The 25,900-nt window shown below is 36.5% G+C and overlaps 1 protein-coding gene across 12 annotated transcripts in view; it reads right to left on the reverse strand.

Annotated features, from left to right (window-relative positions):
• DLG1 (discs large MAGUK scaffold protein 1) overlaps positions 1 to 25,900 on the reverse strand; it is a 157,129-nt gene that overhangs the window by 55,998 nt on the left and 75,231 nt on the right. For 8 of the 12 annotated variants that reach the window (XM_075761189.1, XM_075761184.1, XM_075761183.1 and 5 more), the window contains 4 exons: positions 9,162 to 9,260; positions 5,103 to 5,156; positions 1,496 to 1,546; positions 396 to 520 (listed from right to left, as the gene is read on the reverse strand). In XM_075761189.1, coding sequence (XP_075617304.1) covers positions 396 to 520; positions 1,496 to 1,546; positions 5,103 to 5,156; positions 9,162 to 9,260 — 329 coding nt within the window. The remainder of the gene's footprint in view (positions 1 to 395; positions 521 to 1,495; positions 1,547 to 5,102; positions 5,157 to 9,161; positions 9,261 to 25,900) is intronic. The other 4 variants (XM_075761190.1, XM_075761187.1, XM_075761186.1 and 1 more) reach the window with 1 other exon arrangement.

The raw sequence follows: 25,900 nt of genomic DNA on the forward strand, positions 1-25,900 counted from the left end.
CATAAAAGAGGGCTGCTGTTAAGCTCAACTATCTCACAGATCAGAAAATATGCACATGGATAACCAAGAGTTACCTATCCTACCTGTCTAAGCTTTTCCTTTGTATATTGAATTAAGGACTACAGAACATACGGCATAAGCAATTTATACCACCAAATAGGAAAGGTAAAGTTCACTTAATTTCACTTAACCGCAGATTTTATTGGGTGGGGGAAAAAATAAAATTGGTCGACTCAAACATTTTTCATTATTTACAAAATACTTTTGTAAGACAAAACTTATTTAAAAAGTAATGTAGCATGATAAAACTACTGAAAGTAACAGGAAGTGTTCTATCCACTGTTTGAAAATATAATAATAAACATTTAGCAACCCAACACAGAAAGTCATCATACCGTAATCTTCCATCCTGTGCAGCTGCGCCCCCGGCTATAATTTTTGTAATGAAAATACTTGAATCATCCCCAATATGTGGGTTGTCTGTACCACCCGCAATGCTAAAGCCAAGTCCTGAATTTCCCTAAAGGTAGAGGGGAAAAAAAATTACACATCTTTTTTGAGGTAAGATATTCTAGTATATCTATACAGAACCAAATCTATATCATTTTCCCTGATAAAAAATATCAAAAGATACTTTAAGCAGTGTATGACATATAACCTTATATAAAATATAATTATACTTATTTTCATAGAAGTAAGGAGACCATAAAGTCATTGTGTAACTGTAAGAGATACAGTTCCAACCCCACAGTTTTCTCACTGATGTGAACTTCATGAACGAGATAGAAACTTCCCTCTCTAGCAGGAATCTTTGAGATTATTCAGACGAATACTTGCTCCTCATTAAATTTAGTGACAAATTATTTTTCCCAGAGAAGCCCCCAAGTAATTTGTGTCACAGAGGTAATATATCCTCACAGATGCAGAGACTCAGACTGACATTTTCTCTTCAAAGGCTGCCTGCCCTTACTATCAACTGAAAGACCTCTTCACCCTCTCAGTAACCACCAAGAACTGCACAGGTATCAAATATAACCATCTCTTGCTTTCTTTTTGTTAACAGTGCAGCTCAAGAAAAGAGAACCGAGACGGATCTCTACATCGCAAACCTAACAAAGCAATGCGTACGACAAGGTGCCACACTTGTATTCTCAACAGGAAGCCTGATTCTCAATATAAAACTTAATGGTGTAAATAAGAGTCTATCATAATTGGCAATATAGGAAATGAAATCATAATTTGTGTTACTACTTTCTACAAGCCTAGATAATAACATTAAATGCAGTATGTCTCAGGGAGATCCTTCCCCCATTTTACTCCTAGTGGTCAAGGATATTAATAAAAACTTCTATTCCTGCTCCAGAAACCGGGTGTATTTTTTTCTTTAGATTATATAATCTACCTAAGAATTGTTTTGGATTGCCATTTAGCAGTATCAAGAAAGTTTCATAAATCCCATCTAAAACAGAGTACAGAAAGACATCGATCATGTTACCCTTTCAAGAGTAATTTCTTCATACTCATAATCTGCATCCGTGCCATTGACCTATAAAGAAAGCAAAGTGAGACTTAGAGGATTTTATACTTTACACGACACAGTTTGCTTGGCTGGAGGTTCATGCCCATCAAATCTCAGCTGATTCACACTGATCACTGAGCTTAGAGGGGACGTGTGATTTTCATGCTGCTCTGTATGTGAATCAGACACTCTTTTTGTATGAGTTTAAAAGTTAAAGTTTCAGAGAGCAGACTGTTCTACACAGTCCTTGGAGGCCGTACAGCAAGTTGGAACTAAAAAAAAAGAAGGTGGTGTGGGGTAGAGAAGAAATTGCATAGAAGAATAGAGCAGTATTTTCAAACTGTTGTTCCTCGTGGGGCAGGACAAATCAAAAACTGATGCTTCATACCATTTCTCACTAGAAATGCGTAAGACCCTTCTAAAGCAACATTTAACAACGGTTTATATTACTACTTATCGTGTTACATACATGCTAAAGATCAACAAATTAAAACAGAACCAAAACCAGAAGAAGAGTTTAGAAGAAAGTTTTATAAAGCTAGATGCAAAAACCCAAATACTAGAACTAGCCTTGTCATTCTTAAGTTAGAAAGGATACCCACATTCTTTGCTGTCTACAGAACTAGGACAGAATCAAATAACGAAAGTAACAAATATCTAAACTAAGTGAAAACTATTAAATATCAAATTCTTAACCATATTTAATATCAAAGTAACATTTGAGATTTTCCCCCCCCCCCCCAATTACTAAGATATCTTGTAACTCAAATTCTTTCTTTCACAGATACCTACAACATGCAGCTACAGGCAATTCCCTATTTCAAGCCTTTTAGGATGAAACATTTAACAAGAAATAGCATTTATACTATTATTTTACAAAGCACCTTGTCTATTCTTGATATATTCTATTTCTGGTAATGTTCTATACTCTTAACATACTATTCAACATTTTATAAAGACACAAATATATATGTATAGAAGAAAGTATTTTAAAATCTGTACAGTTTTCTAGCAGAGAATTAAAAAAAGGGACTTTAATTCACCCCAAACAAAATTAAGATCACATCTACATCATTCGTCATATGTTTATTTAACATATTTAAAAGCTCCAAAAGCTGAAGATGCCACAACTTTCACAGGGTGTCTAATATCAAGCTCATTTATCCCTCATTACAGTTTTTCCTCAATCTCTAATTATATTTCCCCTTAATACAATAGAAGCCATGTCCATTCCAGACAGAACAGATTATTATCTTCTTCATTGCACAGTACCTCAAAAATGATACGTCCTTAGTAGTTTGCTCAGTGGAAAAGATACTGTGGTTTTAACACATGATATTTCTCCATTAAAAAGGGAAGAGCTCTTGACCTTCTGAATACATGACACTGTATCTATTACTACACTAACACAATAGAAGCCACTGTGATCAAGAAGTTTTTATGTTAGCTTAGACCTTGAGCTATTATCTACAAGAATGACAACATGTGCTAACTGAACCAGTCATCTAGTATTACAGTACCTGGGAAATGGTTCATGGTGACTGATCAGTCTGTGTTTTGTTTTGGTTTTCTGGTTTTTTTTTAAATAACCAGCACAAGAATCATTCCCCTATTCCCATTAGGCAAAGTCAATGCTAATATACTTAAGCAATCTCTTGTTTATTTCCATGTACAAAACCACTTTAAAAATATCATCTAGATAAACAGGAGCAAAAAAGAATCACCATGTTTTTTATCTTTTTTTTTAGCTTAATTCCATAGTGCCCTCCCCCTTTTTTTAATTTACCTTTGCATTGATTTTATCTAACAAACCAAACATTAGCAGAGACAGGAGCAAGGATAAGTGAAATGATAAAAATCACTGTCCTATTCTACCTTTTGCAAGTTTTGAAGTAATCTCAGACCCACTAAGCCAAGCTTTATTTGCAGGGACTTCCCCTGGATGAAGGAAGTTCTGTACAAATGCTGTAATTATGCCACAGCAATCTTCTTTGAATGTGAAAATCCATTAGTAGTTCAGCAGAATTTAGTTAAGAGCCTTTTGGCTGTGCTGAAGTTCATTTTGTTGGTACAGTTAATCTTTTCATGTGCCACCAACTTGAGCTTTGTTCTTTGCTTTTTTCTTCTTTCAACAGAAAAAGCTTTAATAGGTAACATTTTTGTAGATTCATGATGCAGTTACTTCACCAGTATGATTTTACATTACTTAACAATTCTATTAGCTACTTCGGAACCTAGAAGCATATTCCTTTACTCAACCTCCTATGCTTAAGGAGTACATTAGATTACAGATAGTTTTGGGCTTGTTTGTTTCACATTCACCACAAACCGGTAATTTAGCTTAAAAATTTTGAGCACCAATTTGTTCTGTTAATGCTATTTTCCCTTCCTGTTTCTACTACCTACTGTCCTCCATCTGCCTCTATCAGATGGGACCTTTCTGAAACATGAATGTGTATTTATTAATCACTTTTCTTCTTGGTGTGTGCACAAAGACACCCCACCTTCGGTATGCTTTTCTAAACCGTATCTGCGTCAAATCAATAAAAGAAGCGTTCAAGGCCAGGTTGGATGGGGCTTTGAGCAACCTGGTCTAGTGAAGGGTGTCCCAGCCCATGGCAGGGGGGTTGGAACTGGATGATCTTTGAGATCCCTTCCAATCCAAACCAGTTTGTGATTCTATGAGAATGGCCACACACACTGCATGCTACTGCTGTGATCTTTTAGTCGGATTCATCATTATTTCATTCAGGACTCAATTATGTCACTACACTAATCTTTTGTCTTCTGCTTAAACTTAAGTCACACTTTTGTCTGCATTGAGCTATCACAGCTTCTTTCTAGAATGTTGTTAAGTTACAAATGCTTTTGACAAGGACAAGATTTACTCTTTGCTTGGTAATACCAGCACTTAGAATAAACATAACATAAAGCAACTAGTACAGACATTAACACTGCTCAGGAAAACAACAAGCAAGTGGGATTTAAGTAACTGTAGGAGGAAGATGCAGGAGGAAAACTCAGCCCTGAAACCTATGCCAGACTAACTTACATGCCAAAGCCTCTGATGCCTCTATTTGCCAGTGGTATTCCTCTCTCAAAAACCACACTAACAAACACAAATTTTAGCCTCCACATAACTACACTTATTACCTTAATGTTTCAAACAGAACAAACACGTTTTTATGAACTTTTGGAGCACTAACATCTTAAGTACAGCCACTGCATTACGAAGTGTTTTTATGAGAAGTGCAGTAATAGTGGCACAATAAATACTAAAGCATCTGCCTGCACAGTTGAGGAAACAGATTGTTCTCTGAACACTGAACCTCTGCAACCTCAACCAACCATGTTTTTCACTGTCACACGGTGGTACTCACACAGAAGCTTCCACCTGCAATCTACTTTTTTTTTCCCCCCCTTCATGAAACAGTTATTTAAGCACTTCAAGTAACCATCAGGACAGCTGACAAAATCAAGCACCAGAGAGGTAAAAGAGGTTTTATTAAACAGTAACAGACTTAAACAACTACATACATAAAACATTATCTAATGTTATAATTGAAAGCAAGTGTAGGCTTACATATGTTGGAGTCTCCAAAGAATCTGTATTCACCAGCACTGGAGGAGGATTTGCCTTTAACAAAAAATAAATTACACAGCATAAGAGAAAGCAATACTAGTGATAATTATACAACATTTAATTTGCTGTATTTCTCAAAGTTCTGTTAAAAGGTAGCCTCAGCTTTAGAATCTCAAAAATTCACCTTCTGAAACACTTGTTTCTACCCTGAACAAATTGTTTTCATTCCACGAAATCACACTCTTCCAAAACTTTGAGCTCGTGTTTTATATACAAGTTCTGTCATTTATTACCTTGTTTTTCAAAAGAAAAACTGAGTCATGCTATCATTCGACATCACATCAGTTACCCTAGTACTTGTGGTATGACATTCAGACATTGCTTTACCAGCCAATAACTTAAAAACAAATTTTGGTGGATTTGATTCCTCTTTCTTCCTAGCAGGAAGACTTCCTTCCCCCCCTTCAATTTGCAAAATGGAAACTTAGAGAAAAGCAAACTTATGAAGAATATACAAAACTCACCGGTGAAAGCAAATCTACAGCAGACATTCATCTACTGCACAGCAGCATGTACTTCCATCACAAAATTGTTATAGATTCACAAGCCATAAGCAGTCAGAGATTACTGCTACAGAAATATAAATTAGGATAGCATTCTTCCTGGCCAGGAACTGATAGAATAAGCTACCACTTCTACTCTCTGATGTTACTGAGAATTTTTCTGTGAAAAATGTGGGTTTAACTGAAAGAAAATTCATACAGACTGGTGGCATTTATCTGAAACGCTTCCAAATAAACAGGTTTCCTATTTTTGCATCAATTATCTGCCTTTAAAATAGGTAGCATCTAGCCTGCTTTAAGAACAACAAAAAAACGTGTGCAGATGTATTCCTGACTCCAAATACTGTTGATGTATTAAGTTCAGTGGGAACTGCAAACTCAGTGGCATAAAGCAATGTTAATCTCCTTACTGCTTTAATGAAGATCAGATTTTTTTTAAATAGGTATGAAAATCCATTATATTTAAAATTAAGAATTTTTTTTTTTAAATCTCTTACGTGTGCGTGGAAATAAATTTAGGGACAGTTTAACAGGCTGCAATAGAAGCTAGTATTAAACTCATTCAAAGATAAACTTAAGACCTACAAAAACATGGCAATTACATTAACCTATTCATATTCTGCATTTTAGTTTAATTGCCACGACAACAACATACTTCCGAAGAATTCATGACTTCAAAGCTCCCAAAAGCTAGGAGTAAGCGATGACTCAGAAGTTCCTTACAAAAAACTGAGATGAATAATCTACCATCACTAGACAGGAGTCATCAATTTGGTATCAGGTTGCTGTGTCAGAAATTAGGCCTGTATCATTTAAAAAGTACTAAAATCAGGTGGTATCGATGCAAGTTAACAGAATAGACTATTGAAAAAGGGAAACAAAAAGGATGACACTTCTGACTGTCAAGATGCCAGGAAGCACCTTTCTCACCGAGCAATTGTCTCAGTAGAAGCCTAGGCAAGCTTTACACAGTGCAGAAATCAAATACTAGTATCACAATAAAAATATCTGTCAGAACAACGCTATCCCCCACAACCATTTTCTGCCATTAACTTCCATTCCAATTTCTGCTTATTCAAGTGCAAGTTCTTTTAACATAAGATTTAAAAATAAGACCCTGTATTAAAAATACCAGTCAATTAAATTATGCATCACCATCCCTGTAAGAGCTATACAATTAACATGATTTTAACAAAACATTGTATTAAAAAGAACCTGGCTGAATGTGAGGCATTAGAAGTTTAATTCTCACTAGATCTACAAAAGAACAATATACATACATTTGTTTTATACTTGTGTAGCAACTATGAAAAGATTTTTTAATTTATAAATAGGAAACAGAACAAGGATTAATTTTGAAAGTTCAGTCATGTTCTTTGCATTTCAGTCAATTTTGGAATTTATTTTTATTTAATGTTAGGATTCTGTAATATCCAAGTATATTCAACAAAACCAGTGCCAGTAAAGCTGGTTTCCCATTAATCCTTTTCTTGAGGCTGATAAGTGTTCTTTAATGTCTTACAAAAAGAAGAGGAAGACTAGCTAAAAGCAAATTGCTATTAGTAGGTAAGGTTCCTATGTGAACAGTACATTTGCAACGCAAACTAGCCAACCGATGCAAAACAGCCTCCATTAGTTAAGTGATTGCTCCTAACACTCCTGCATTTATCTGAATTCTCCATCAAGAAGCAATAATTTACCATCATTTCCAAGTGGGAAGGAGAAAAGCTTTGTGCCAGGCATTCCAAAGGTATGCCTGGACACTGCAAAGACACAGGGCCAACATCCAACTCAACATATCAAATGTTTTTGGAAGGAAGATCTGTTATTTTGGGCTGTTATGCAAGAGCTCTCCAAATTACCTAACACTTTCAAGCTTCTGCGCCAGGGCTTGTTCAAATATTTAAAAACCATTTGACAAGTTCGTTTACAAGCAGACTAAGGGTTTGCCTTAGGGGTAAAGTGACTAACAAAACAGAAAGATGTATCTATTGCACAAAAATGCATCTGCCAAATCCAAAGTTGATTATAACTTTCTGTGGTATTTTCTAACTGCTTGGAATCACATATGATGCAGAATTGTATCACTAACTCCTGCAGACATTGATATGCGCTCAGAAGTCAGAGGCACAGACCACTCAATTCTTACTCTTCTGCTTGTAATTCAGCATCGTCAATGGACATTAACACTACCACAGCAACAGCAGTCAAAGAAAATATAAATACATATAGCACTAATTATTTTATTTTCAATTAAGTTTAGCCTACTGGCAATTCCTGGAAAGTAAATGCTACTGGAGACTCAGTTATCTTTATCCATCAAGGCTGACAGAAAAGTCCACTGGTTGCACTACTCTGCCTCAAGTCCTGATGTGGGCAGACTCCCTCTATAAAGAGGAAATAGTTCTGAAACTAATCAGATCTCTGGACTGCCTGTTGGGAAAAGTACAGGTGACGGATTGTGTAAATACACATCCACTAGAAATTGCACTATAAAACAGCCAACTGTAAGAACGGTTGATAATTACTGGATCATGTAAAATTTAGCAATGTAGCAGAGATTAAAAAAGATTACCACTTGTTGCGAGTTTAGCCACATAGCATGAAAGCTGACATTAAGAAAAAAATACTGATGTGTATACTAGAAAAATATCCCAGTAATATTCTGGATAGATTAATTCCCTTTTAAAGTTAATAAATATCTGACACCAAATGATTCCACAAAGTGACCCATCTTTTCAGAAGGCATGCACCCATCTTTTGAGATTTTGCAGTGAAAGTTACAAAAAATAAAAGCAGAATGTAATTCTACGTGCAAAAAACCCCCCCAACCTGCTACCTATTATAAATTATTCCATAGCTTGCCATGCTGTGGTCACAAATTTCAAGTTACATGCAAGATATTAATGTTAACTCATGTTTACTGCTTTCACTTGTCTTGATGGGTTGGGTTTTGTGTATTAGCATTATGTGACCTAAAGGATGAAGATCCAGAAGAGAAGCACAATCTATGAGTCAAATATGTTAAGAATAGAGAGATAAAAAAATCAAACCAAAAAAACTAAAACCTTTTATGTTCTAAATGCCCCTAAATACACTAATACCAACAAATGGCTGGAGAACAGAAGAAACGTCATGCAAGTGCAATCGATCAAAGACATTTATTAAGTATTTGTATATGAGACAAGACAGTTGTCTATAAATAAAGCAATAACACTTTAGTAAGGGTTAAATAGCTCTAAAATTATTAAGTGAGAACACAAAATATCCTCTTGCTTCTTTCCATTCTTTCAGGTTTTTTTCTTTAGTTATTTCACAATTTACTAATACACTTCCATATGAAAATATACATGTTTTAAATGGACTAAGAGCTACTATAAAACAAACAAAAATTAGAATGAAACTTTAGTGTACCAAAACATGAATTTAAGCAAAACAATGAAATAAATTGAATAAATAAAAGTTGAACAAATTTAAAAAAAAGAGGAATAAAAACCTGTGGTATGGTGGATGGGATGACAGTGGTCTCAGCAGGGACTGGTGGGACAGGGATCACAGGGACAATGGGAGAAGAGGAAGGAACAGCTTCTGTGGGCTAAAAATCACCAACAAAATGTCAAAAATAATGAAAACTAGAAAAGCATTTTAAAACAAACAAGATTCAAATCTAACAGCTTAAAAAAATTCTGAAATAGCCTATGGATTTGGAGACCATAACCACCACTGAAGACAACCATCTTTAACCATGCTGTATCCGGCAATATATCCCTAGCAACGTGCTGATGTCAGAGAACCTGAAGTAGTGACTCTCATTGCTTATTCATACCAAGTTACTCACCTTCCAGTAGAGTAACAAGGCTTTGGGGTCCAACAGAAAACCTGTTCACATCAGTGGACGGACTCAGGCTTTTTGTGGGCTGGTTTCACAACAGAAGCCCTTCACCATTATACAACAGCGGGCAAAAGCAGGGAAACAGTGGCTAAAATTGGTAGCACTGAAAAAAGTTAATAGTCTTTTTTGGTAAAGTGGAAAAAAATCAGAAGTACATTAAGGTTTCGAAACCAGCCAAAAAAAAAAAAAATCAAAGAAAATCTTTTAGTCAAATGGGCGGAATGATCCTCAACAGATTCGATCTACCTCTCAAAGATCCTCATACAGGCTTACCATAAACCTTCCAACTTAGAAGAATTTTGGTCTTACGAATTTTCATTAAAACACTAACCAGGAAAACTACTGACACTTACGCTGCAAGAGAACAAGATTACAAATAGCATTTTGAGCAAAACATTGACTCAAATAATTTTGAGATGTTAACATACACTAGTTGTCAACAAGTTGTCAGGAACATAAACTACTAGCAACTATCATCAAAATTACAAGCTGAACAGCAGATCAAAGCTCTTGCAACATAGTTGTTCCAAGACATTCTTGTGATCTTTTAGTATAATGAAGCATAATGGCAAAAGAAAACACTAAATCCTGAAAGTGAACCCAAAACCCAGAACATTAAAATATTAACCATATTTTAAATGTTTGAGATCCTTTAAAACACAAAGCAACATAGACCAAGAGCATACACCAAATTAAGTGGTAAAAGCAAATATTAAAAAAAACCCTGAAACAGCCCTAGAGTAGGAACCCCTATTAAATGTACATATGCTATTCCTACAGGGTTTTTTCAGCTCAATCTACCCAAAATGAACAGCTGGTGAAAAAATGTTCAAGTTATTGAAAGATGTAAGAACAAGATATATTTGATATCTTGAAAGATTATTACTACTGTTATTTAAACACCCTCACCTCTGTAGAAACAGCACAATCTTTCAACTGTTAAAAAGGGAGGGTGGGGGAGAATTGGTCTAGAAAATGATTATACACGTTTTGCAAAAGATGCAGGAAACGCTCAGTGCAACAAACCTCCAGTTACTGGAAGAACAATGCAACCTTTAGAGGACAGGTCAAATTAAATTGCTTGAGCGATCACTCAGCCCTATATACGCAAAAAAAATAAGCCACCCCTTCAAGTCTGCCCTGTTCCAAAGTAAGCAGCTTCCCATGTGTGCACACAGTAAAAAATTCTGTTAACCAAAGTTTCAGATATACACATATTACATATCAAATATAACACAACATTAAGGCTGACAAGCTACCTGCTCACAGCTCAGAAAAATTCCAGCTTTACAGTTACAACACCTGCAATAAAAGGTTAAAACCAAATCAAAGTTAGTCTTAGATACTGACCACACTCCTTTGCCCTTTGACTTAGCAAAATAACTGACACAATCATAGTTAATTTCCTTATGGGCCAAACAATCCGCACCCCTCTCCCCGCACCAAACGGCAGCTTGCTTTTCCTGCTTCCTTCCTTTTCTCAATTCTTAACTCCCATCTCCCTCTGGGCTTCTTGTTCCCAAATGCTTCAAGAACTCTTCCAACCTGTTGCAATTTTTATCCTTATTGTTTTAAACCTGACATTGTTCAAAGTCCTTTTATTCTTTCAGGTTCCAGTCTCATAAGCTATTAGTACTGTCATTGCATTTTCCCCTTGTGCTGTTGGTTTAGTATCCACTGACTCTTAAAAGTTGTTCCCTGCTCCTCCAAGCCTCCTGGCAATGTTCCTTTTGGGTCTCCTCCACTACCAGGTGGGCCAGGAAAGAGATGACGCCACTGGCAACCACTTTCAAAGGATGTGCAAATCCAAATGAAGGCACAACTGTCTTCACTTAAGCATTTCATGGAATACAGCATTGATGTGGGCACTAAGGCTACCACAGGCAAGAACAATACAAGAAATTAAAGATTTCTAACCAGAGCAAGACAACCTGGAACATCATTATAATAGAAGAATGCTGATTTTATTTTAGTATGGCATGTAATCAGTCTGGAAATTATTATATGGTACAGGCATCTGTGAGATCAGCTCAGGGTATCGCTTTCACTACTCTGCTTCCCAGGAATCTTCAAGAAACATTTGTAATTTTTAGGAATATTCCAAATTAAGATGCTAAAGTATTCTGAAAAACAAAAGCTTGTCCTCAAAATAGTTTCAAATAAAGGTATCTCTGACTACATTTAATAATTCTGGTTTACATGGACATCAATTTACTTAAACTACAAAGAAAGCAACAGGCCAGTTAAAACCCTTGTTTTGAATATATATGAACTATAGCACACAAGTATGATACACTTATCTATAGGAATGCATGACTTGAACAATAACTCACTTTAACAGAGTCTGTCAGCCTAAATAAATGTGCTAACACCTACAATGAAAAGCCATTCTGTTACAACAGGACAATAAATCTCAAGTAATTCTTTTTTAAAGTGTAAGGATGGTATTTCTAATATTTATAAACAAAAAATGATGATTTAAGTGATATGTTTAAAAAAGCTAAGATAATAATATCTTTTAGTGATCAATTAAAAGGAGTGCCTCCAAATGTAACACTAAGTCTAGATGTTGTGAAAAGGAAGAATACACCCATTTTCTCATCACAAATAACTCTCTTCTGTGAGGAAATACTGACTAACCTGAAATTATCATAGCACCATACACATTCCAAAGCAGGTCAACTAAATCAGCAAATTCCATAATGCTGCTATTTGTCAAGTACTAAAAGACATATTTTGGAGAACAAAAATCAAGCAAACCAGACTTTCCTCATTTTCAAGAAATTACTATAAAAACCCCACACTGTATACAGTGCAACAATCTTAAGAAAACACCGAACAGAAGTATTTCTTTACCAGACCAATTTCAATTACTACTACTTTGATTTCTAGCGATTAAAATACAAAAGAAAATTAAATAACATTAAGTCTCTAGAAATAGCAGGGATAAAACTACAGAAAGAAAAAGTGACATACTTTATACAGTTTGCACCAAAAATACACATTTATAAATACCTAGCACAATACATACCTTTTCTAAAGAACAATTAGAACACGAGCCATCAGACACCCAACCACTAGCAGCTTTTACTTTTGCTGTGCTTTTTGTAGGACTCTTTTTTACACTGTCACGTAGGTTTATAAATTTTCCTCTGTGTTTGGAGGACACCGGCAACGTGGATGAACTAAAAGATGTATGAATGCTCAGCGCCTGCTGCTGATGCTGGAAAGGCTGCTTTGGCAGCATAGGAAAATTTTGATGTATTTCCATTCTCGGGCTCCTTGCTAAATCGGTGAGCTTGAGCATTCCCATTTCACCATCATCTGTAGTGCCACAGTATCTGTAGTCATGACAGTTAGCAGTCATGAAACTAGCAACACAAATAGTTCTTTTTGGAAAAAATTAAAAAAAAAAAGTGAGGCAGGGGAAAATATTGCTTCCTGAGAAAGTTCAAAATATGTTTGTTTTCTAGATGATAGTCATAGGAAGAAACACTGAGTCATGTACTGCATGTTGTGCACTCTCTCACTCTATTTAAAGAACACCATTGAACCACCACACGACAGTCAATTTGCTGGGGATAAATAATCAATACAATGCACAAATTATTGAATAGATGGCAAAAGTCATCTGACTTCATTAAAAAGAAGCTATGAAAGGTTATAGTAATTTTCTTTCTTCCATAAGCTCCTACTATCCCTAAAACCACATCAAAACTTCTCCAAGGTTTACATCTAGAAAATTTTAATATACCAATTCCTCTACTTTTCTGAACACTTTATAGAGGCTGAAAACTAATGAATTTAAAGAAGTTTATGATGAAAGGTATATGATTTGTGAATGGGTAGATACATTGTACAAGATTGCAACAGTAAACTTTCATCAAAGAAAACAAAATTTGTTCAGACCATAACAATAACAAGAATTACTTTGTTTCAGTAATTTTAAAAGTTGCATTTCCATGAAATACAGTAGGACTGTGAGACCACAATTTTAAAGTGCAAATGATTTAAATTAAAAGCTAAAAAAAGGAAAAGAAAAGAGACATTCAAATGAACCCAAGTTCTTTATTATTTTATTCATTCAGTTTTTAATGCTATGGATGCATGATCTCAATATTACATTTTTACCCCAATTTTCAAAACAAAAAAGCTCCACAACAACTCCTACCCCCCCCCAAAGAACCACCAACCACACGAGGAGCTATTTTGATTTAATCATGCTGTTGAATATTTAACTTTACTAGCCAATTCTGAATTAATCATTCTAAAAAGAGGTAAGTATCAGAAGTTAATTTCCCTGAGTCTACATGAAAATTTACAGCTAAATAGACACGCCTGTATTCCTAGCCTCACAGAAGGCAGAAGCAGGCTCAAGTCAGCGGTCATGCAGTCTTCTCGACAGCGGGGACACAACCAGCATTTGCACAGCTCTGGACCAGCCACAGCACACACCATCTGCCTCTTGCCCTATGGGTCTGTTCTACAAATATGCTGTGAATCTGAGTATCTGGCACTGGGTATGATAGGAATGAAGGACACCAGCCCATAGGAACCAAAGCTTGATTAGATCAGCTGTACTGTATTTGGATAAAATGGAGAGATTTCATCAGTTCATAGCACTAAAACATGGTTCTCCTCCCTCTCACTGTACACTTTACCACAGCAAATCGGAATATTTAAATAATATGAGTCAGCATAATTTTTACACACAGAACAAAAAACTAGAAATACAGACCTATGTACAAACATTTCCAGTTATTTATAGCATGGATATTAAGAGATAAATAGGAACTGACAGATGCTCCTCTAATCACCAAGAGCTGCCATGTCTCATCTTCTACCCAGAATGGATGTAATCAAGAGCTGCATAACACATCATTAACGCAATATTCATAAATGCAGAGACAGAAAGGTTTCTGGCCAGTGACAGGAAGCTGGAAATGTGTTGGTCATACAAACATTTGCAGACTTGTGCATGTTTATGGTAGGTATGTCTTTTGCCTTTGAAGCAGTGGGGAGCTGGAAGACTCTGTCCCACCAATACCTATGGGCAGAGGCACCCAGGTTGTCCTGTGCTAGACAACCCAAGAATCTCTAGATTTTATTATTGAAGGGCAAAGGCAGAGGGAGATAAGCACGTTGTCAGTGTGCAGATAGGTAAAAAGTTCAAAACCAGCAAATCACAACTAACTTCTCCTCTGAGAAATTTCCACAGATGCGTTAATACTGAGCAACTGAGGCACCTCAGCCTGCAGGGATTATGCAGGCAGAGGCTGGGTCTTCTGTCAAAGCCTCTCTATCAGCATCCTCTTTGGCAACAGTGTGCCAAGTGGCTGCTTTTGTAGATCACAAACATTTTTTTTTCCAGAAATGTTATCAAGATTGCTTGAGGTTTAGCAGGCTGCATTCATACCACCCATTTTACCTGCATATCAATATTCTATTTTCTACCCAGCATGCCATTGTCTAATTACTAAAATGAGGAAAGGAAGAAGCAAGGGGGTTTGGGTATAAGGCTTTTGTCTTGTGTACATAACAAATCCCAAAATAGGTGATATTCCTATGTCAAAAGGAACATCGTCTTTGAAGTGCACTAAGTAAGAAAGTGAGGACAAGGGGAGGGGATGCTGGATACCATATTCTTGGAGACCCAGTTGTCTGGCTTCCTATATTCTCCTCTAAACAACAAAGAGGAAGACGCAAGGCAAAAGACGAGACAAAGGAATTCACATCTCTCCAGTGTACTTTCAGACATGTTGACTTCAGTGGCAAAAGAATGAAGATGATGTAGCAGATAAGTGGAAGCCCTTATGCCTCAAGCCTCTTTCTGGAAGCCCTCGTGCCTTTGGTCCTTGAGATGATATCAGTAAGATATCAATAACTAAACGAAAACAAAAACTTGAAGACACTTGTAGTTCCAAGAGCAACAGTTCAAGCACCAAAACACAGCCAAGGAACAGGAGGTACAGGCAGAACACCTAACTCAACCAGGGCTGCATGGTCTGTCAGGGCAATCTCCAGTGAAAAAGCTTAGGTTGCATGGAAATTTAGTGTTATGCAAGTATGGAAAGTGAATATAACATCTTGGTCAAAAATACATACGAAGAGGAAAGGAATACATAATCAAAGCATAGTAAGGCTTATCTAGAGCAATCATGGTGTAAACAAAATGAAAACAGAAAACAGCAAAAAAAAACCAAGGGAAAAAAGTAGAGAAGGCAAGAAGAATGATATTAAAAGAGATTAATCATATATTTGACAGTCATTCTGCTCAATTACACACATGAGGTAAGGCAGAGCCTGTCTTGCAGTTGCACTGGTAGGAAAAAAAAAATCTCTGCCGAAGCAGTGGGACATATGCATAATTCAAGGCAAGAAAAAGCAGTTATGTAACTGAAGCTGAACAGGTTTGGCAGATCATCTTTTGACTGCAGAAAGCCTCAACCCACAAGTGTTCTCTGCAGACTGTATTAAGTACTTGTATGAACTGCTCCACTCTAATATCAAGCACTAAGTGATTTTTTTTATAACCAGAAGGGGTTCAGGATCAGGTTGTCCTTTTGTATTACATACTAACTCTGAACAATCTGTTGCTAACGCAAAGCTGAATCATCAATATTTCATTCTTTTAAATTACTACACCAAATGTACAGTGCACACTTCTTTGCAGCAATCTGTTAAAGTGCCAGTCATCTTTCACAAGTAGTATTTGTTCAAGAATCATTTCTTTTCACATCCTCTAACACCCACTCAATAGCTGGATAACACCACCACCTGTGGAAAAGGAAAACAGCACTAATATTTGACCAGCAATGTCTACTGCAAAGGTCTGTTTTAAAGCTTCAATAACCAACTTCCGTGACTTCAAAAAGCAATTCTAAAAGCTGGGAGAATCCTCCAGAAATAATTCTGCAGTTCACCCCTTCCATTGCCTTCAAGCAGATACCACAAAATCAGCAACTTCTGTTAATATGATTCGACTGATGAAAGCAAGCCTATATTTTATTTCGTACTTTCAAGAAGAGGTAATGAATATCTTCCAAATTGAACACAACTTTAAAAGTGGTACAAAGAAACAATTTTGATTCAATACCCAGTGACAAAGCGGAATATAAAAGCCTTGTTTGCTTTCTAGAAATACATAATTTAAGGTCTGGCAGTGTAGTTTTGCATCTTTTCTCTGCACTACATCTTAGAATGCCACAGGACATTTCACTAGCAAAGCTGCTATTTTAACAACTTTGCATCCATCTTCCTCAAAAATCACGAAAGTCAATACTCATCTAAACATACCTTCAGAGATTTACAGGCTGTTTGGTGGAGTCTAACGGTCATAAGGCCAAAGCACAATTGCCATCCATCCTCATTCACAATCAACATTCGCTGTATGCTGCCCAGAGCACCTAAACCTGAGCACACAGCTAGCTTTAACGCTGATGTACCGTGTTCGCCATATTCCTCCTTAAGTCCGTGCCAGCCTGTGGCCCAGGCAGGTCCTTAGTACCATGATGACAGTGACTTGAGTTGTTAAGCAATAAGTTTAAGACATCCATATTTTTCCTAAGTGTATTTCTCCAGGACTTTAAACTAAATGTAGCGCCAAGGGGATTTGGAAATAAAACATACCACAAGTATTTCCCTACTGCCAAAACAGCATTTCACAGAAATGAAATAAAAAATTACCACATTTCACAAGAGCTAAAAAAGTATAGAACTCTCTGAATATAAGCAATCATTTAAGCATTGGCTTGAAATTCCAAACAACGTTCATATATCAAAACAGCATATAACATAATCAGACACACTAATATGCTGCATGCACCTGAATTTTGAGAACTGCAAAGACACAAGACCCAATTCTACCCAGGCATGAGTACTGCCATTGCTGATAAGCTACTCTAGAGGGTAAAATATGCTGAATACAGAGGATGGGAAGCAGAACCACCAAAAAAAAAAAAAGAGTACCAGATAAGCATGACTCAAGATTTTCCCCTCTCTCCAGGTTTGTTATTTCTTTCCTGTGAGAACGGTTCTCTCTCATCAACAGATCATTACTTTGCTTTAAAAATGCACTTCCCACTCAATGAACTCAAACTCACCTGCCCACATTGCTCAGCATGTTAGTACAGTAATTCTCCAGTTTTGATATGGACACCATATCTGTTTCATACACAGTGACTAAACCCCAAATTATTTAAAATACACGCACTTTTTCAGCTCGCCGCTCATGCTTATAAATTTATGACAGCATTTGTATCACGTGTACTTCATGGAGGTGGGGGTGGTGTTCAGATTCTCCTATCCAAGTCAGCATACTCCATACTGGTTTTCAACAGTAACTTGATTTACCATAAACACAACCTTAGGAGAGACTGGCTAGGGTAAATGATAAGCTTAATTATGATGGTCTCAACCTATGGGTGGTTACAATGAAACCTGCTTATCATTCTGCACTGATATAAGGATGAAGAATTGTTGGCTTCAGACCCTCCTACCCCTCTCAAGGGCTCCCCCTATTCCTTGCCATGATTGAGCAAAGACTATTCCCACGGTCTCACAAGAATGAAGGAATAAAACCACCTAGATCTCCACCTGGATGCTATCCAGGTGTCTCCAAGGCGAGTTTGGACAAAAAGCACAGAAATGAAGAAGCTGAGCCTGAAGCCTGTCAGGGTATGTAGACATGAAGATGAGTGGGTCAGTACATAATGGTTTTACTAAGAGATTTTGAAGACAGGCAAGCCATCTTGGAGCTTTAACATCAATTCAGGTAAATATAAAGATATGAAAGTTCTTCTGGATCCCAGTAAGGAAAAGGTTTACCCACCCAGCCCTTGTAGATTAAAAAGACTAGGCTGAATGCCTGTGACTTTACTTTAGATCTCACTTTTTTCAGAGTAAACCATTGCTCTTGAAAATCATATCTATGAGCACTGTATTTTAAAGACACACAGCTAATAACCCCTACAGTTTAATCATATCTAGTGCATCTGTTTGGTTGCCTTTTTTTTTTTTTTAACTCAGTCAACAAATTGATTCTCTAACCTAGTTTCCTCCTCAGACCCCACAGCATTTTACAATGAACTCAAATGAACTTAAAACTCTGAACTTAAAACATAAATAAATAGCTTTGAAGGGGAAAAACAACAAAAGCAGTGTATCAGTAAAATCACAGATGGTGACTGTAACCTGAACTGATTTAAAGACAAATAAGCAATTTATTTACTGTCAATTCTTTATTGCAATCTTCCTCTATGAAAACAATCCAGTGAGGAAGAGTTTGCACCATGATTACCCAAGCAGAAGTAAAGCAGCAAAGGCAGGGGCAGAAAGACACTCACTTGGTGAGGTCTAGTAAGCAAATGTTTAGTGCAGAAAATAATAATAATTAAAAAATGCCTCAACCATAAGCGACAATATAGGACAAGACAGACTATCCAGTGGTTTGTGGGATGAAGTTCTACTGTGTAGCAAAAGTAGTGGTTTGTGTACAAGATAAATGGACACCCATAAAGCACAAATGGGGAATCTGGAACTACAAAACTCTCACCAGAGCTTTCACACAGTATCCAGCAGTTGGTTGATGAGTAAAACTTTCAGGTGCTAAGAATTTTATGCAAATAAGAACAATAGTCTCGACAGAACAATAGTTTCAGCAACCAACCTCTCCTCTCCCTGTCAGGATCTAAAAATGGACCCTCATAGAGTTGATTTAATTTCACAGACAAGGTTTCATAGAAAGGAGTCCACCGCTGTTCACTTATGTCTGGTATTCAGAAAGATGTACTTCACTCAAACTGATTTGTCCTGCCAAATATCTCCAGGACTGCTTAAATGGTTGAATCTCAGTCATATTTCAAATTCATAATATACAAAATGTGCAAAAATGGGTAACATTAGTTTTAATAAAGGTAATTTGTGACTTCTGTTTTTCAAATACGAAACAAATGTCTAGCACTAAACCCTATGCAGCAGGTTAGTCATCTGTATTCACCAAGCAATCCAGCACCCTAAGCTCAAAACAGAATTACAAGGCTCCTCATTTAGGTTCGTAAGTGCTATTGAGAATGAATTTAATGCATTTAATTTGCAACTTAAAGCAAGGGCTAGAAAGCTCCATTTAAATAACATCAGCCTTAAAAATAGTAGCTTTCATTATAATGCTAAAGAGCCCACAAATAAGCTCAAGCAGGGTTTCAGCATCAGAAAGAGACCAGGCAGAGAAAATGTGTTCTAAGACTTCATTATAGAAAAATAATGGCAGCTCTAGGGTGTCAATATTTTAGTTTTTTAAATCCACAGTAGAAAGAGTATGCTGTGGTAGGAACCTGACCTGCAACAGACTCTGTTCACTCCTGAAAACACTATTAAATCAAAATACAACAATAAAGGTCGGTTACTGTTTACATGCTTTAATAGATATCACACTAGTTATAAGCGCTCGGAACACATAATTTCTAATCATTCCTAAATTATTCAGGGAATAATTAAACCCTCCTCATGTTTATTTTGTTCTTTATAATTCAGTCAAATAGCAAAGATTAACTGTATCTAGCTAGCTCCAATACTAGTACGCGATCTCTCTCAATACTAGAAAGGCATCTGGTAACTCTCAAAACTACCCCACTACTCTGCTCCAAAGTCTTTTCTTTGTTGGGGATTTTTTTTAATTGAGTAAATCTATAAGAAACATTATTCATAAAATATGAAAATGATGCATATTAACCTCATCTTATCTAAAGCACAGTAAGTTTTTTCTTTAGGATAAGAAACATTCAGGTTCGCTTAATTATAGCACCCCACTGCCCTCCAAGTACTGAAGGGTACAGTCTTAAAAGAATGAGTAACGAAGTGATTTGAAGAAAGTCAGTGAATCCAAACTAGAGCTTTCCATTTTAAGACAAGTATTTATTTTATTGACAACTGTATTATTCTGTGAGTAATCTATTATCTGTCCTAAAAATCTCTTTATAAAAATAAAGAAATTTGCCCTAAACCACTGGGCATGAGCAGAAAGTCATTTATCTCACATTAATGAACAGCAAACCACACAAGAAAAACCATCTATAGCAACCCATTCATTAAAATCCATTCGCTTTTTCAGGATGTAAATGTCAGAAAAATTTGGAAAATTAGTAACTTGATTTAGGCATCAAGTAGCTTTACAGTAAAGCCACTCCTTACTTCATTTACAAAAGGCTTCACACACACATTAGCATTTTGTCTTTACACATGCTGAATTCTTCCCAAACAGACTATTACTTTCACTACAGTTCTGATAGCTTTATATTGCTATCCAGATGCTTCGCCTTTTCATTGCTCAGAGCTAAGGTTTAAAGTCTTCACCATGCAATTACTAGCTAGGTACCTCATCTGATTTTATTCATTCTTACACCATGGAAACACTGGAAGCTCCTCAGACTTGCTTCCATGACAACATGCAGTTATAACACAATCTCAAAATAAGTACCATTATACAACACATCCAGGCTCTAGAATGAGTCATAGGAGCCCTGCAACATTTCAGCAAAATAGGTACCTTTTCTGTAGTGTCAAACACTCATTGGCATCAGCAAATTAAAATACTATAAAAGTTATAACAGGTTTAATGCCTAGTATTACCTGAACAAAGGTTCACTCCACAAGTAAATAAAGACTGATATTTTTCTTACAATGCTGTTTGCTAAAAATTTCTAAAGATTCTAGCACTTTTCAGTATAACTTCGGAAAGAATATAGCCTTATGCAACTTTGCAATGGGAAAACAAACATATATGCATAATTTTAAGTTTACAGTGTTGACTAAAACCAGCATGTTTTTAAAAAACAAGGTTTACAGATAAACTGACTTATGGTCTGTAATTATCCATAGGCATTTTATCTGGATTTTAGGTTAAATTGCACCAGAGAAACACAGGTCAGATTTGATCAATTTATTTTTAGCAACTCTGAACACACACAATTACAGTGCACCCATACCTAGCCAATGCAGAAGCTGCTTAACTGCTCAAGCAGAGCTGGAAACCTGAGCCAGTCACTCCGGGTTCCATATAAAAACAGCCGGTCCGTCCCATGAAGTGGAACTAGGACTTCTGAATTTACAATTCAGGAAAAGCAAAGATTACAAACTATTTAAAGAAAATTTTGCAGTTTCATTTTATGATTCCAACAACACTATAACACAATTCTACTAAAGATTGAACACCAAGAAACTAAGACATCAAAAAAATCTTTGGATGCTAAACAGTTTAAAGGAAAAAAGAAGGGAGGTCACAGACTGCGTTTATTTACCTCCCTACCACAAGTACTCAAAAAAGATTTTCTTCATTCTTGTGTTGTCAGAATGACAACACACCAAGTTAAATGTACCTCTAGCCACACTTTTGGAACAGTGGTCAGGTCTTGAGAAGGTTATTTCCTTAAAAACAACCTGAATACTGTTTCTAGTACTGTTTTGCATAAAAAAAAATCTTTGAACAAAATGCACAAGAACAGGTGCCATAGCCCCAACTCTCCTCCCCTCATCAGGCTACAAACAAGCTGAAGCTGTTCTTTCACTGTTGAATCCTTGCCATTACAAAAAGGCTGGCCAAGTCCATGAAAACGCATTGATTCAGGGTTATTAAACACACAAGTCATCTCCAGCTCTTGGAATCCCTAAACTGGAACAGGCAGAAGCTCTGAAAGCCCTCAGAGGAAGCATCATACCTATCTGTCCTGGGTTTATACTCTTCCCTAGCTCTCCACTCTGGCCGCTGCTGGAAGGACAGCACCAGATTGACAGACATCCCAGTATTTTTCTTTTCCAGCAAGCAAAAATGTAAGTAGAAAATTGTATTTTACGGTATGTTCTACTTCATCTGATTACTTTGCTGAAGTTGAAGGACAAAAATTGATAAAACTTGAGCAGTGCAACACAGATAAAAATGAGCAGGTAAAGAAACAGGGGTGAAACAAATGAAAGATTATCACTGAAAACTATGAAAGAAGAAAGTGGACTCATGGATATGTAAAAACAAATTAGGTGGCAATGCTATAAATAGAAACTTTGCTTTAAATTTCAAGAACCAGAAAACAAAATGCATCTTTTATGCTGGTTACTGAGGGTTAAACCCAAATTAGCAGCTGTCAAATAAATTTTCTAAGTCCTGCATTACAAGAAAATAGGTGAAAGTAATAACATATGGTATAGAAATTAACACCAGGAAAAAAGCAAACTGCCAACACTCCTGCCATTTCCCAATTACATTATGAGAAGATTCTATGATTCTATAAGACGCACAGCCATATACCTACTGTCCTTAGAAGAAGGCATAGCAAGATAACTAGAATGTTTCTAATTTAGTCATACCTAAGGACAACAGTAGGGAATTCACCTGTTAGTTGTTCCCCTAATCATGTTCTGTGAAACTATGAATCTCACCACTAGCCCTTCCCAGATACGTTTCAAGATTAATTCCTGCCACTCTGATCATCTCATGACTGATACATCACTCGGGATGAATCTATCAGATGACATTTTCTTAGGAGACTCTGATATCTCTAGGTCAGATGATCATGATCAGCAAGCAACACACTGAGATTCGATTCCCTGCATAAAATCTACATTATCATCAAGCTTGATAACATCCTCTAGAAATTTATCCAGGGTTTGGTTTTTTCCCTAGTGTAATTTATTCAGAGATATCAAATAACACAGTGAACTACAGACACAGACAAATTATTCTGATAGTGCGCGTCCCTCTCCACTAAAAAAAAAACCAACACACTCCACACAAACAGCAAAAACTGCCATACTAGAGGAGAATAAAGGCTGAACTGGTCAAGAATCTTACTAATAGCCAAAACTGACAGATGGGCAACTAGGCATTAGACATATGCCCAGTAATTTTCCTAGAAAACCAACCCAGAACCTGACAGTCAAGGTCTTCCTGAACCACTGTCTGTAATAGCTACCTGCCACCTGCCCTTTGCAGACCCACTTAATTCCATTTTGAAGTCATTCTCTTTTTGAACCTTTTCTTCTCCACTGCATTTTGTGGCAGGGACCATCATAATTTAGCAGAAGTTTTACAGGACAGTTGTTACAGATTTAGAATTGGAGGACTAATATATTATTTGAATCGAGAACGTTCTTAATTTCATTCTTTATTTTAAAAGTCTCTATTGTGTTCTCCCTCAGGGATGTTTTTTGCTTATTTTTAAATTAACTGTCCCTATAGATAACTAGATTATTTCTCTTAATGCTTTAGTACTCTTGTCTTTTTTTACTTGTGCTATATCCTAAGACAAGGCAAATGGAACCCCACATAAAATTCAAAATACAGATACACAAGATATATGCTTGGTGTCATGTTCTGTATTATTCTCTGCTTCTTTAGTAATATCTGACATCTCATTCACCTTTTTCACTACTGTAAAGTACTAAGGTGACATTTTCAGAGAACCATCAGTGACAACTCCAAAATCTCTTTCGGGAATAGAAATACTTCATTTATAGCTTATCACTATATACACACACGCAGGATTATCCTTCTAACTCTTCCTCATTCATTACTGTACAACGCTTGTCACCAGCTATTTTTGTGCCCAGTTGGCTGTGATAGCTCAACGTTCTATCATAGTAGCTAGTGTATGAGGCTAGGTTTCGGATTTGTGCTGAGAACAGTGTTGATAATATAGAGATGTTTTCATTCTTGCTGAGCAGTGTTTACACAGAGTCAAGACCTCTTCTGCTCCTCACACCACCCTACCAGCGAGTTGGCTGGGGGTGCACAAAGAGTTGGGAGGGATATTCCATACCATATCACATCATGCTCCATATATAACCGGGGAAGCTAGCTGGGAGGTGAGATCACTGCTCCAAAACAGACCAGGCATCAGGTGGTTTGTGTTTTTTTTTCTCCACAGGTGGTAAGCAATTGCACTTGTGCATCACTTGGTTTTTATAAAATTTTATATATATTAAAAAAAAATTATCCTATTACACTGTCTTTAACTCAACCTATAAGTTTGGGGTTCTTTTTGCTTTTTTTTTTCCATTCTCCTCCCTACCCCAGTGGGGCAGAGGGAGGTCAGGGGCAAGCAAGCAGCTGCATGATACTTAGTTACCAGCTGGAGCTAAATCACACCATCATTCATTCACTTTTGTCTGCTATTTTCTGCAGATAGTTTAGTTAACCTGAATATAAAAATAATTAAAAAAAAAAATCAATCTCTGCCTCACAGCTTCCCGTACTGCACCCCTCCCCATCCCACAGATCAGGCACAAATACGACCTTCAGGGAATCCAGCCCCAGTTGAAGGGATCTGTTTTAATCAACTGAAAAAGCTACAGAACACCCTTCCCCTTTATCTCATGGCATCATTTATTTTAACAGCCTTTGATCCAAGAACCATTATAACAACCTTCTGATGACCACATGTTCCCACATAGCTTTTTATCTACATGTTTCAAAGAAGCCTGGAGGATCTGCGTGTCCCTATTTTCTCCTTACAAAGACAAGCTGACTTCTCTTCAGAATATCTGTTTATCCATCCACCTGTTAATTCTTTTTAAATAATAAAGAATTTCTCAAAGTTTGTACAATAAGGAAATCAGACCTGCTCAGCTGTAGTCTCAGACAGTACAGCTTAGCTCCTTCTAAAAATGGCATCATATTTGCCTTTTTTAAAAATTTTTATTCTAGGAATACCCAGACAGTTTAAACAAAAAGGTCACACACAACACAACAGACAGTTCAGCCATATTAAGCACAAGGTCCTTAACAAATTCTGAATAAATGTCGTCATCCATCGATCACCTATGCCTCATACCACATTACTTTAAACTCTCTTCTATTGACACCTGAATCTTATTATTTTTAAATACAGTAAAATGAGTCAAAGGAACTACTCCAAGCTCAAAGGTGGGACAGCCCTCACTCGTTTTTTGCTCAGTGATAGGCATCTACTTTAGCATTCCCCACTTACCTGGGAACAGTCTTAGGTCTGTACTATCACCATCTTGATGAGCAGTATTCCACAGCCAATTTGCATACCACTTGATTTAGCATCTAACTAAAGTGCTCCTCTGTAATGAGGCTTAATGTGCTCAAATTCTAAAAAGCTGTACACAGAATTTTCCCCCATGCTGTTCATCTTTTTAAAAGAGTAACAAAAATTATAGTCAAAATAAAAATTAAAAGCAGTAGTAAAGGGATGCAATAAGACAGTTTTTAAGAAATATAAACTACTTTCCAGCATTTTACAGCTTCCAAATCGCAGTTTAAAGTCATTATATTAGATGTTGAATCAGAGATTCTGTGATGTATTTTGACATTTTCAAGTACATACTTTATT

Source organism: Balearica regulorum, chromosome 9, assembly GCF_011004875.1.
Source record: "Balearica regulorum gibbericeps isolate bBalReg1 chromosome 9, bBalReg1.pri, whole genome shotgun sequence".
NCBI lineage: Eukaryota > Metazoa > Chordata > Aves > Gruiformes > Gruidae > Balearica > Balearica regulorum.